This window comes from Lottia gigantea (assembly GCF_000327385.1).
Source record: "Lottia gigantea unplaced genomic scaffold LOTGIsca_64, whole genome shotgun sequence".
NCBI lineage: Eukaryota > Metazoa > Mollusca > Gastropoda > Lottiidae > Lottia > Lottia gigantea.
In genome coordinates, this window is record NW_008710179.1 from 554917 (window position 1) to 568795 (window position 13879).

General features: G+C 34.3%; 1 protein-coding gene across 1 annotated transcript in view; it reads right to left on the minus strand.

Moving 5' to 3' along the window:
• Window positions 1-332: 332 nt before the first annotated feature.
• Window positions 333-13879, minus strand: part of LOTGIDRAFT_129408 (hypothetical protein) — a gene marked incomplete at both ends in the record, with an annotated part of 18438 nt that continues 4891 nt past the window's right edge. The window contains 16 exons of the mRNA XM_009064664.1: window positions 333-478; window positions 885-1054; window positions 1363-1516; window positions 2823-2995; window positions 3103-3256; window positions 4916-5113; window positions 5645-5814; window positions 6809-6953; window positions 7364-7536; window positions 7823-7967; window positions 9392-9567; window positions 10145-10304; window positions 11355-11527; window positions 12528-12693; window positions 12968-13137; window positions 13268-13418. Of these exons, the coding sequence (XP_009062912.1) occupies window positions 333-478; window positions 885-1054; window positions 1363-1516; window positions 2823-2995; window positions 3103-3256; window positions 4916-5113; window positions 5645-5814; window positions 6809-6953; window positions 7364-7536; window positions 7823-7967; window positions 9392-9567; window positions 10145-10304; window positions 11355-11527; window positions 12528-12693; window positions 12968-13137; window positions 13268-13418 (2624 nt within the window). The remainder of the gene's footprint in view (window positions 479-884; window positions 1055-1362; window positions 1517-2822; window positions 2996-3102; window positions 3257-4915; window positions 5114-5644; window positions 5815-6808; window positions 6954-7363; window positions 7537-7822; window positions 7968-9391; window positions 9568-10144; window positions 10305-11354; window positions 11528-12527; window positions 12694-12967; window positions 13138-13267; window positions 13419-13879) is intronic.

Consider the following 13879-nt stretch of genomic DNA (forward strand, 5'->3'; position numbering starts at 1 on the left):
TTGCTTTTAGTCATTACCATTAATATGGGCACAGATTGTAGTTTAGTCTAACAGGGTGTTAGAATAGGTAGCGTGTGGAGATCTGATGATCTGATGATCACATCTACTTATAATTCCACACAGCTTCGGTACGAATAATCCGAAGTTAATGTCAAGAGGTAACTGAAAAAAGAGACCCTCCGGAGACTAATTTGTCATCCATGTAACATACTGTCGTTCCTATCTTTTTCACACAGCTTATTTGGGACTTTCGGACTTTTGCATAAATAAAATAATCAGGAACTCTTTCCTGTTGAACATTTCTTTTCTTGTAAAAAAAGTTATTCTACTCACTAGGGTTTACCCATCATTTTACAAACAACAGATGCTGCTTTATTATTGAAGTAATCATCACAAACAGTACCCCATGTATTATTATGGAAAAGCTCTAGACGGCCTTTACTTGGATCACCATCAACAAGTCTTATTTGAATATCAGCTGAAAAATCATAGAAAGCAATATGAATGGAAACAGTTATTGGTTTGCCAGTGTAATATTGTCAATTCAAACTCTATATAATAGGGACACACGTGGATCACTTCTGTTTGGAGCCGGAGCATCGTCTTCGATTAATTAAAATTTTGACAAACAAGACTTCATGTTCTGTACACCGTGGACACTATACTGTGATTATGTTTGTCATGGGCGTAATGACTATAATGTACAATTTGGTGTACAATCAATTTCCCTCCCCTCTATAATTAATGACGATTGTTTTAATCATTCGGGAGGAAATATGGCAATTTCTTACAAAACACCGACACAAGACGAGTTTGAAGGCCCGTGTTTTGGATTTTGTGGCTATTGTGTATTGTTTAAACCTAGCGTAGGTATATCAACTTACAAGGTTTACAGATTACTCCCGCATCCTCTCTGTGATTACAGTTTGATTTTCCTATTGGTTTAGTTGAACATTCAAATATATTAGATTCACTTCCATCACAAGTTACATCATCCAGAAATATAGGACCAGATCCACGACCAAAAAATGCCCTTGTCTTCGCAACGGCACCACTCCTAAATGGAAATGTTTGTGAATACATTGAATCACTATTGGGACCTTTATACTGAAATGCTCTGGTATGTGCCTAGTGGAGTTAGATCGGGGGTTGGTTCTTGCTCTTTTGTGTCATTTGGTCTTTTAAATTATTAGTGTTATCAATCCAGATTTGCAAAATAACGAGAAGGTCATTGTAATAGATATCGCCCAGGAAGCCATTTCTGTTTTACCAATCCGTTCCGCGTAAAAGAGCAGAGGTATATGACTATGTGATGCCTTATCGATATATTCGAGTAATTCTATAGGTTTGGTGGCCACCTACCTTGAAAATCCCATCATAGCACAAACAACACTGGCTTCTCTAGAATCCCACATATCATCACATATAGTACCCCATGTATTATTTATCATGATCTCAACACGACCTTGGTTTGGTAATCCTCGACTATTAATAAGACGTAGTTTGGTGTTGGGAGCTGAAGGTAAAGTAAAAAGCTTGGTCTAATCAATTCAAAACTATTACATGTAGAAATAGTGTATATTGCAAATATGGTAAGAAACATTTTTTGTCCATATATTGGTTATGATTGTGGTTCTAGTAGAAAATTGCTACATTTCCTTTCCTGTTCCTTTTTATGGGAACACAGCTTTGTATATAAAGCTGTAAATATACCGATCAATATATAACACTACCTTTACACATAATACCAACATCTTCAGAATGTTTACAGTTACCCGTTCCCCATTTTCTGAATGAACAGGTATTGATGGATATCTCTGTTCCCGAACAGGATAGATCATCTATCCATATTGGTCCACTTCCTGCACCATAACGTGCCTTAGTAAAGGCAGTTGAGAATGACCTATGACACAAATAATATTGCAAAATATAATATGAAAATTAAAACTGTTTCTTGTAAAATAAAAAAACAGTACTGCAGATCTGAACTTCAAAACGAAACTCAAAACCCAAACCAATATACTTGCAATACATTGGTAGTAGCCAAATTGTTATATTCAATATTTTCTTCTTTTTTTTTGCTTTAATGGGATATTATGAATGCGGGTCAATTTTGACTTCGGATTGCTGGACCAAACGCGCCCTATTTATTATATGCCCCTCGTCTATCAGAAAGAATAAATCTAATCGGTACACTGAAGTACAGAAATAGGGAAATGAATACGTAGGAAAGGCTGGGAAGGAACCATCTCAGAAGTCTAACAAAAGCCACGAATTTCCCCTTTACACTTCTTTTTCGGAAATTCGGGATCACATATTTAGGAACCATCACAGAGCATAACTGTTTTTCCAGACTTAATGGTATAGATTTACTAATACCTACAATACATGCATAGGAAACACCCATAAGTCGATTTCAAGCCATTCCTCCATTATGTCTTCGAATTTAGTAATATATATAGATACGTGGTCCATAAGGGGTAATGAGCAACACACTCTTCCCGCCTGGCGTCCCTTCATGCTTCTATATGAGCAAATGTCTACTGTCACTGATGGAGTAAACCTATCCTGTGGCGTACAGGACATCAAACGCTATTAAACTTTTGTAAAATTGTGCAGGTAAACACGGCTAAGTATCAACAAATCAACCCACTGTTCGATTAGGGTTGTTGCATAAATTTGGATGCTAACAACTATGAATCAATTTGAAAATACCACTATCTATAAAAAAAAATTGGCCTTATTGGTTAAGGTACAACTGATTTTATGTTCAATGGGATCCATTAAACTCATACATAAGAAGATACAAGGTAGAACAATACCTCCACCACAGACAACACCAGCATCTTCCTCATGACGACAGTTAGTTTTCCCCCATGATCTGTGTCCACATTGTTCTATATTAGTTTCATTACCAATACAGTTTAACTCATCTAACCAGATTTTACCATGTCCTCTGGGAAAGAACCCTGCTCCTCTAGCTGTTACTTGTTCACTGAAAAAAAAGTTGATGGGAGATTTCAAATTGAAGGAAATTCAAACATCTACAATATTTAGCTTAGATCTCTCGACACCTTTTGCATAAAAATCGTCGGAACTTACGTCGTTTTATTCAACATTCTACAAACAACCCGAGCATTATTGGCATTCCAGTTATCATCACACAGAGTTCCCCATGTACCATTATAATATATCTCAACACGACCTTCATCTGGAGAATTACCATCTACCAACCTTACATTAACACTACTCTTTACTTCACTGGCTGAAATAGAAAATTACTTGCTTCACTGGCTGAAATAGAATACTTTACTTAACTGGCTGACATAGAACATTACTTCACTTTTTGAATTAGAACATTATTTCACTAGCTGAAATATAATATAACTTCAATTTAATAGCTGAATTAGAACATTATTTCACTAGCTGAAATAGAATATAACTTCAATCTAATAGATGAATTAGAACATTATTTCACTGGCTGAAATAGAATATAACTTCAATCTAATAGATGAATTAGAACATTATTTCACTGGCTGAAATAGAATATAACTTCAATCGGCTGAAATAGAATATAACTTCAATCTAATAGATGAATTAGAACATTATTTCATTTGTTGAAATAGAATATAACTTCAATCTAATAGCTGAATTAGAACATTATTTCATTTGTTGAAATAGAATATAACTTCAATCTAATAGATGAATTAGAACATTATTTCACTGGCTGAAATAGAATATAACTTCAATCTAATAGATGAATTAGAACATTATTTCACTTGCTGAAATAGAATATAACTTCAATCTAATAGCTGAATTAGAACATTATTTCACTGGCTGAAATAGAATATAACTTCAATCTAATAGCTGAATTAGAACATTATTTCATTTGTTGAAATAGAATATAACTTCAATCTAATAGCTGAATTAGAACATTATTTCACTGGCTGAAATAGAATATAACTTCAATCTAATAGATGAATTAGAACATTATTTCATTTGTTGAAATAGAATATAACTTCAATCTAATAGCTGAATTAGAACATTATTTCACTGGCTGAAATAGAATATAACTTCAATCTAATAGCTGAATTAGAACATTATTTCATTTGTTGAAATAGAATATAACTTCAATCTAATAGATGAATTAGAACATTATTTCACTGGCTGAAATAGAATATAACGTCAATCTAATAGCTGAATTAGAACATTATTTCATTTGTTGAAATAGAATATAACTTCAATCTAATAGCTGAATTGGAACATTATTTCATTTGTTGAAATAGAATATAACTTCAATCTAATAGATGAATTAGAACATTATTTCACTGGCTGAAATAGAATATAACTTCAATCTAATAGCTGAATTAGAACATTATTTCATTTGTTGAAATAGAATATAACTTCAGTCTAATAGCTGAATTAGAACATTATTTCATTTGTTGAAATAGAATATAACTTCAATCTAATAGATGAATTAGAACATTATTTCACTGGCTGAAATAGAATATAACTTCAATCTAATAGCTGAATTAGAACATCATTCCATTCATTAAAACAACACCTATCTAATATAACACTGATCAATAATAAATTATACGCTGATAGATTACGATTCGATGATGGAAAGGACCACCACTCTTCCTAATGTAATCTCATCAAGTGAAATAGAAAAAATATTGCATTGCTACAGCTCCTTGATATAGATCATAGCGGCTTTCTAGTAAACATGTTAAGATGGGTCAAAATTGACTTACTAACCTTGGTAGCAAATAACACCAGCTTCATGATTATGGTCACAATCGTTGAGGAAACTTTCCACATGACACTGTCCTAAATTATTCTCTGTACCAACACATTTCATACTGGCAAACAGTATACTTCCTTTACTGGCTCCATAGACTGACTGTTTTACTGCTTTCGCTCCACCCCTTCAATATTATCAACCAGAAACCTGTTACAACACTATGTTGCACTTCCAGTAATAATAATGTCATTGGTGAAACATGACCCTCCATTACCCTTTGTGGTGATAACAACTTTGAAAAGAATTTTGCTTTACCTCTTAACCTTGCACTACGATGATGAATGCAAGATAAGAATAACTGAAGCGCTTAAAAGTGCAAAGTGCTTAAAAAAAATAACAAAAATACTTACGTTGGGAATCCAAGACTTCTACAAACAACCGCAGCAGCATCATCAGTCCACTTGGTATCACAAACTGTTCCCCATTGAGAGTTTTTATATACTTCTACCCTTCCTTCCATAGCAGATGGTCCATTGGCTAATCTGACTTTTAGTGGAGTGAAACCAGCTGAAAATTTAACACAGAATGCCTAGAGTCAAACTAACATAACGGTCATCAATATCAGATTAATTAACGAGTTGGTTCAAGATGAACTATTTTCTGTGATTGTCCGAACAACAGGAGGATCTAGTTACCTATATAGAGCAATCATAATACACTATTAAGCCGGGCATATATATGCCTACAGATCATTTACCCAGAAGGGCAATAATATCCGGGAGTGGAGACAATATTGCCGTTCAACATAATTACTCATCTTTTAGAAGAGTAGCCTTTCTTTAAGATAAAGCTGAAATATTCTACCATTAGTACTGCTGGGACAAAACGATGAAGCACACTTACGATTGGTACAAACCATAGCCACATCTTCTTTATGATCACAATTAGTTTCACCCCATCCTTTAAATCTACATTTATCTATAGATGTTTCTTGTCCAGTACATTCTAAATCATCCATCCATATTGGTCCTCTCGTACTACCAGAAAAACTTCTTAATGTCGCTTCACTGAGAAAGACACGGCAAATATAAGGATGGGTATAGCGACGTCATACTAATCTACATGTATATGTACCTTCTAGAACTTCAGAACCACACAGAGCATTATGATCCATTATTCAAGACTGCTTGACGCGCAATATCGTCTTCAAATGATGAATCTGGACCTGTGATTTCCCCTCGACAATGTCAATCTTTCTACCAAGGGTGGAATGCATAGTATGATAATTAGAGCCCAATAGGTTGCATCTGTCAAATCTATCATTGATATGCTAAATCCTCGATTCTGTGGAATATTTTGTACATAGAATTAGAAACAATATAGTGCGGCATTTTTCAAAATCAAGGTCTTGTAAGGCTGATTTGATACGATTTGACACCAAGATCAATTGATCCTTTCAAGTTGTAATGCATTTTGTACGTGACATCTTCTTGTGGTACCTCCTTGAGACGAACTGCGGTGTTGGTACTTACGTATGGAGGTCAATTTGCGCCATTAATTCATTCTCTACCGATTTGTCTAATTCACTGATTCAAAGACAAATGTAAAATATCTTATTACCTATTACTTATAATTCAAGCAACATAATGATTGAAATGCTAAAATCAAATGTTTATATTCACATGTAACTTAACTAAAGTCCTTTCAAATAGTTTATTTAGCATCTTCCAAAAATCTTTAATGATAAACCACCGTCCTTTTTGATAAATATCAGAAGTATATTTTAAACTGTAAAGTGTCATTTCTAAATTGGAAAATGTTTGTAGTAAAATGATAAGTGCAACTTCTTTAGTGTATTATGTCTTCTGTTTTATCTCAAATGAATTATCTTTTATGCAAATTACTAAGGTCGCGACCCTATTGAATATTCAGCATTGCTACGTCATTCTTTTAAACAATGACTGCTCCCAACAAATTTTGTCGGTCTGAAAAGATACAGTATTTTATTATTTTTCAGACCGACAACATTTGTTGGGAGCAGTCATTGACCTCCATACTTACGGTCCATAACCCAACATCTTACAGACTACTGATGCATCTCTGGTATCAAATGAATCATCACAGATTGATCCCCAAATACCATGATAAAAAACTTCTACACGACCTTGGAACTGATTTAAACCATCAATTAATCTAACTAGTACTGCTGGCTGTGATACATCTAAAATACATGGTGACAACCGTTCACATCAACCATAATAGATCTACGATTTTCATCTCTTCAGACTGATTAAATGATTCAAGATTTACGTAGACAAATAACTTGTTTCGGGTTCTGTTTTACTATTTCTGGTTTATAGGCTATTCAATTCCTTTTGTGCGCTTACGTAACTTACATGCAGCCGAATTTGACTCTTGATTAGCATATCAATCTCGTGTTTTTGGTCTAGGTCTCCCCATGATCCCTGTACTTGTAGTGTTTTTGATTGATTTTCTAATTAATATCAACAATGTCATTTATAAAAAGCCTAATTATTAATCAGAAAAGATTTAAGAGCATAAAATCAACCACAATCCGATGATGCATCTCTTATGCTTTTATATGAAGCTACTCACTTTTTAAACAAATGACCCCAGCGTTCTCGTCCTGCTCACAATTATTAAAACCCCAAGGTTTAAACTGACAATCACCAAGTCCTGTCTCACTACCATTGCATACAACATCATCTAACCAAATTGGACTGTTAGTAAGACCAAAATACCCATTAGGTAGTGGAATTGGTATTGTACTGAAACACAAATCATAAATATCATAGCCTACAGATAGAATTTCAGAGCTCAGAGCCAACGTCCGAAACCCATCTTCTATATTCATTTCAATTTTTGTTTAACATTCCTTTTATCCATTTCAACACAAAAGTTTGATGAACAGTCAGCGAATACCGCTGTCCTAGTACGTCTTGTCCCTCGACATTTCATTATCTGTCTCAAATGCAGGCATGCAGCACATAAATCTTCATTTCATGTCAACAATCTCTTGGACTTGTTGACAATGACTTTTTAATGCAAACTTACTTCGGCATTCCTAGTTGATTACAAACAACAGTAGCTTCTGGTATTCCCCACAGATCATCACAAACAGTTCCCCAGGTTCCATTATGTAATACTTCAACTCTACCCATAGTCTGATCACTTCCGTTGGTTAATCTAACCTGTAAACCTTGGTTATTGATAGTACCTACATAAAAATAGATTCAAAGACATCGGTTATTGATAGTACCTAAATACAAATAGATTCAAAGATAATAACTCATACTTAGTATTTTTCGATTTTTCTTATTTTCAGAGTTCATCCTTGAGTGATTATAAACAATTACACCAAGTTGAGACTCGTCTCAATACACCCTAACACCAAGTTTTGTCAAAATCTGTCGATAATTACGACTTTTAGAGTGTTTACAAGCAATTGTGGACGGACCAACGAACGGCCGGACGGACAATGTCGGACCAGCATGACACCATTATTCAGCTTCACACCTAATCAGAGAACTGATAAGGCCGTTTTGCTATGAGAATGAGAAAGATGAGCCACAGTGGTTTTTAATTATTTTTTTTCTCTAAAAGTTAAAAAAAATTAATTAAAAAAAAAATAATAAAAAATAAAATAGATAAAAAATAAATAAATGAATAGACAAAAACCTTTATTTCCTTATGATAACGATGGGTCACCATAAACATCGGTTATTGATAGTACCTATACAAATAGATCTAAAACATCGGTTATTGATAGTACCTTAAATACAAATAGATCTAAAAACATCGGTTATTGGTAGTACCTTAAATACAAATAGATCTAAAAACATCGGTTATTGATAGTACCTATACAAATAGATCTAAAAACATCGGTTATTGATAGTACCTTAAATATAAATAGATCTAAAAACATCGGTTATTGATAGTACCTTAAATACAAATAGATCTAAAAACATCGATTATTGATAGTACCTTAAATACAAATAGATCTAAAAACATCGGTTATCGACAGTACCTAAATTCAAATAGATCTAAAAACATCGGTTATTGATAGTACCTTAAATACAAATAGATCTAAAAACATCGGTTATTGATAGTACCTTAAATACAAATAGATCTAAAAACATCGATTATTGATAGTACCTTAAATACAAATAGATCTAAAGACATCGGTTAATGATAGTACCTTAAATACAAATAGATCTAAAGACATCGGTTAATGATAGTACCTTAAATACAAATAGATCTAAAAACATCGGTTATTGATAGTACCTAAAATACAAATAGATCTAAAAACATCGGTTATTGATAGTACCTAAAATACAAATAGATCTAAAAACATCGGTTATTGCTAGTACATAAATACAAATAGACCCAAAGACATCGGTTATTGACAGTACCTAAATTCGAATAGATCTAAAAACATCGGTTACCTTAAATACACACAGATCCAGGGGTAATGTGTCAGTGACAACAGTTTGATGCAACATGAGCATGAGTAGTCATCCAAAGCTATATATTTGATTGCCCATTGGGATGTGAAGGTAGAAAATTCCAATGTTCACAGTACATTGCTTGACAATATCATAAAGGTTGAAAAAGAATTCTTACTTGAAGAACATTTTAGACCAACATCTTCAGAATGGCCACAGTTTCCTAGCCCCCAGGCGTTATGGTTACAATCTGTTATAGAGGATTCATTACCAATACATCGTACATTATCTAACCATATAGGTCCTGTACCACTTCCATACTGAGCTCTGTTTTTTACTAAAACTTTAGTTACACTGAAAAAAAATCGTTCTGATGGTTCAAATTTTGCTTGCTAAAAATGTACTCTTTTACAGTCTGTACATCCATATCCATTCAATTTCTGACAAGAAACCATATCATTTAGTTTCGAGTTACATTGTATTGTATAATCAAGCTGCGATTACATGTGTACGCAAACTCAATTAAAAAAAGAACCAGACCAAATCCTATCAAAATCCTTAGCAAATCCAATTTCTCTGCTTACATGACATCTTGTCCTCAAATTCAACACCTCGGTAAGCGCAACGGTTCACTCATTGGGCGATATTTTCTTCTGCGGACTGCCACGGACAGCCGATATGGTGCCATTGGTGATCTTTCCTCTCCTCTTATGTAAATTGACACGTACGGACACATGTAATCAGGTTTGAGTTTGAGTATAAGTTTGTGTTTGAGTTAGGTACAGTTGTAATCACATCTTTACAAAGAACAAACTCATACGTCTCTTCAATCTATTACATATCATTTTCGTGTCCATAGTAACTGAATAGCTGAACAGTCAATCAATTTTGAGGTTTGATTGATGGAACAATCAGAAAATAGAGTACTTACTCACTAACACCAAGCATCTTACATACAACCTTAGCTTCATCTTGGTTAAATCCATCATCACATACAGTTCCCCATTTCTCATTATAATAAACTTCTAAACGACCTTCATATGGTGATGGTCCATCTTTTAGCCGTACTTTGACATCATGTAATGGTGCGACTGTAAACACAAAATTTATTGATTATTGAGTGTGTCGATGGTCAGTCACTGGATCTTTCATAAGTTTATAATGGAGATCCATATCTATATAGATAATATTTATATCAAGCATAATTGCTATGATAAAAACAGAGACCCATTGATTAATGCCAAATACATTAATATCAAATCACAAGAATCTTTGTAGCAAACTGACTGTATTTTGAATAGTATAATACTTACTCCACTGACATACCAGACCAATATCTTCAGAATGATCACAATTTCCATTGCCTGGTAATTTCTGAGTGGGACAATCCATTATATCTGTTTCATTGCCCAAACAATGTAAATCATCTAACCATATAGTACCATTACCTTCTCCAAATGGTGCTCCTGATAGAGCTACAGCATTGGAACTAAAATATAGATATAATTGTAGCTTCATTTCTAAATTGTATTGAGATATACTACAACTAGGTTTGTTTTTATGGGCTAAATATTGGGGTACCGTCTTCGACGAATAGGACCTAATTCGTGAAATAATAATATTGGGAATCTTATGTTTTCAGATGCTTTTTGATATGAAATTTTCAAACTCATTCGAATCCACATCTAGCCGCTACATGAAGAATGAATAATAGTTCTTCTTACAATGGAAAGTGAAGCTGTCTACAAGCTACTCTAGCAGCAAACTGATTGAAATCATCATCACATACTGTACCCCAAGAATCAGCATAGAATATTTCTAATCTACCAGAATGACGATCATCACCTCCCACTAGTCGTAGTTGAACTGGTGCTACAAAAACAGTATAGATTCTTAATTATGGACAGAATCGTTTGCAATAAAATCTATAGTGGCAAATAGCCATTTTAATGACTCAATACAACTTGCCACCCTTTTTTATTGCTGAACAGATGACTTCCATGGAAGCTATTATGCCCGGCGTTGTTTTAACTACTATTAACAGATTGAACCCTTTCTATTGGATGACAGTACATAGTTCTTTGAGTTTTAATTTGATACCAATTGGTTTGGAAGGGGAATTTTGGAAAAAGCTGGTCTACCTGGATTGCAGTCTACACCAGCATCATCACGATGGGTACAATCATGATCACCCCAGCCTTTATTAGAACATTCTAGTATATTATTCTCGGTACCATCACAACCAACATCGTCTAATAATATTGGCCCTGATCCGCTTCCATAGTGAGCTTTAATGTATGGTCTAGACTTGTCCCTAAAATAATAACAGTAATGTATCTGAAACCATGATGTAGGTCTTTCATATAAATACTGTTTGCGTCAGATATCAAATTGTGACAAAAGTAACTTACGAGTCATTTGCTTTTGTTTTTTTTTATATTAGGAAGTTGGTCGATGAGCCTAATAGCTGATAATATATAGTTCGGGCATTAGAACCCGTATTGCAGACGACACATAGGTCCGTTTCTTTCCCTTATTCAGTACACAAAAGCGCAGACACAGATCAAATCCGGTAGGTCGATAACGCCTGAAAACTGACACGCTTCCGTTATATGATTATCAAGTATGTCTTCATGATAGTGTAGTGTTACTTATAAAAAGCTTACCGCTGAAATCCGAGCTGATGACAAACAACCATAGCATCTTTCTTGCCGAATGAATCATCACAGATTGTACCCCATGTATTATTATAGAAAATCTCCACTCTACCATTACTAGTGGATGTTCCATTTACTAATCTTACTTTTACAGTTGCTCCTATATTATAAAGATGTTTTTTTTGAAAAACGTGATATTAGATTGGAATTTTAGTTCTAAGCTAGGTAAGATAGTAAGATAAGGTGGTTTGCCCATGTAAAGACTATCATAAATCATGTCGACATCTTGGACAAAAGACTCCTTACCAGATTCACAAACAACACCAGCATCTTCATTATGTTTACAATCTGTCACTCCATATTTAGCATGTTGACAATCATCCAAGGATGTTTCTGTACCATCACAAATTACATTGTCCATTATAATTCTCTGGGAAACATCACCTGGTCCAAATGCTGCATGTACTTTAGGAAATGCACCCAAGCTGAAATTAAACGAATTCCAAAATCACTGTTTTCATCATGACAACACAACAGCTACGATTTGAGTCTTGTCATAAATGAAAACCATTTTTGCCGTAATGAAACATACAGGCGTTCGGATAATTTGTGTTTTAATAAAAGAGGAATAAAACAAAAGAACTTGAAATAACTTACATTGGTAAACCAAGCATCCTACAAACGACTTTGGCGTTACGACTATCCCAATTATCATCGCATACTGTTCCCCATTGTCCTCTATAGAACACTTCAACTCTACCAGCGGTTTTTACACCACTACCAACTAATCTTACAGATATATTGTAGTTGGGGTCCACCACATCTGAATTGCACATAAAGAAATGGCTTATAGTGGAGAATCATATGCACATCAACTTCGATTCCTGGATGTAATTGTTATGCTACAAGAATTAGGATAATATAATATTTTTGTTGATATTTAGGACAGTCGCTGATATTGGACGTAACTCAGATGTGGTATACTTGATTGGTTAGGTAACCGGTTTTCAAGAGGATCCCGAGAAAAAACGTTCATATACGCTACGAGAACCAATGAATAATTTTTTTTGTGAAGATAGCTCGTCCATAATACTTACGAAGACAGATAACAGACGCGTCTTCTGAATGGCGACAGTTTCCTTGTCCCCAGGTTCTATGTCCACATTGTGATAGTGTTAACTCACTACCTTTACAGTTCACATCATCTAACCAGATCTTCCCTGATCCCTGTCCAAACCAGGCTCTACTTTTAGCTATAGCACCAGTTCTAATAAAGGACAAGTATTAAATTCTATGATAAGAAGTAGAAGATATGTGACGCATGGTATTCATGGTGATAAGTAGACTATACTACCATAGTTACGGGTGTTGGTAATAACCTTCCTTAATCAACTTACGCATTAAATCCAAGCATTCTACAGACAACTTGTGCTTCTTCTGGACCCCAGTTATCATCACAAACAGAACCCCATTCATCATTAAACATTACCATTACTCTGCCTTCATATGGACCTTCACCATTATCAAGTTGTATTTGTAATGGTGGTGCTGAACATAACAAAATAAAAACGTTTTGATATAATAATGTGAGTACCCTTGTGGTACCACTAAACAGTCTTCTACATGGTTTCATACAGAAACTTTGACATAATTTATTATGGTTATATCAAAGAATGGTGCTGTCAAACCGTAAAACTTACGTGGAGGGCATTTTACAGAAGCATCATGTGCATGAGAACAATTGGAATTGACGTTCACCCATCCATTAAAATCACAGCCACCAATTAATGATTCAGTTCCAACACAGTTCACATTATCCATAAATATCGCTCCAGCACCTTGACCATATGCTGCTCCCTTTACTGCTTTCGGAGCTAATCTGAAATAAAGTAATAATAAGTTTTTTTACAGAGAAATTCTTTTTTTAAAAACCGCCAGGTTCATTCATTTATTCTCATCTTAAATGATACACTGTGGTCGTTCATACCATTTCATGCCTATACCTCATT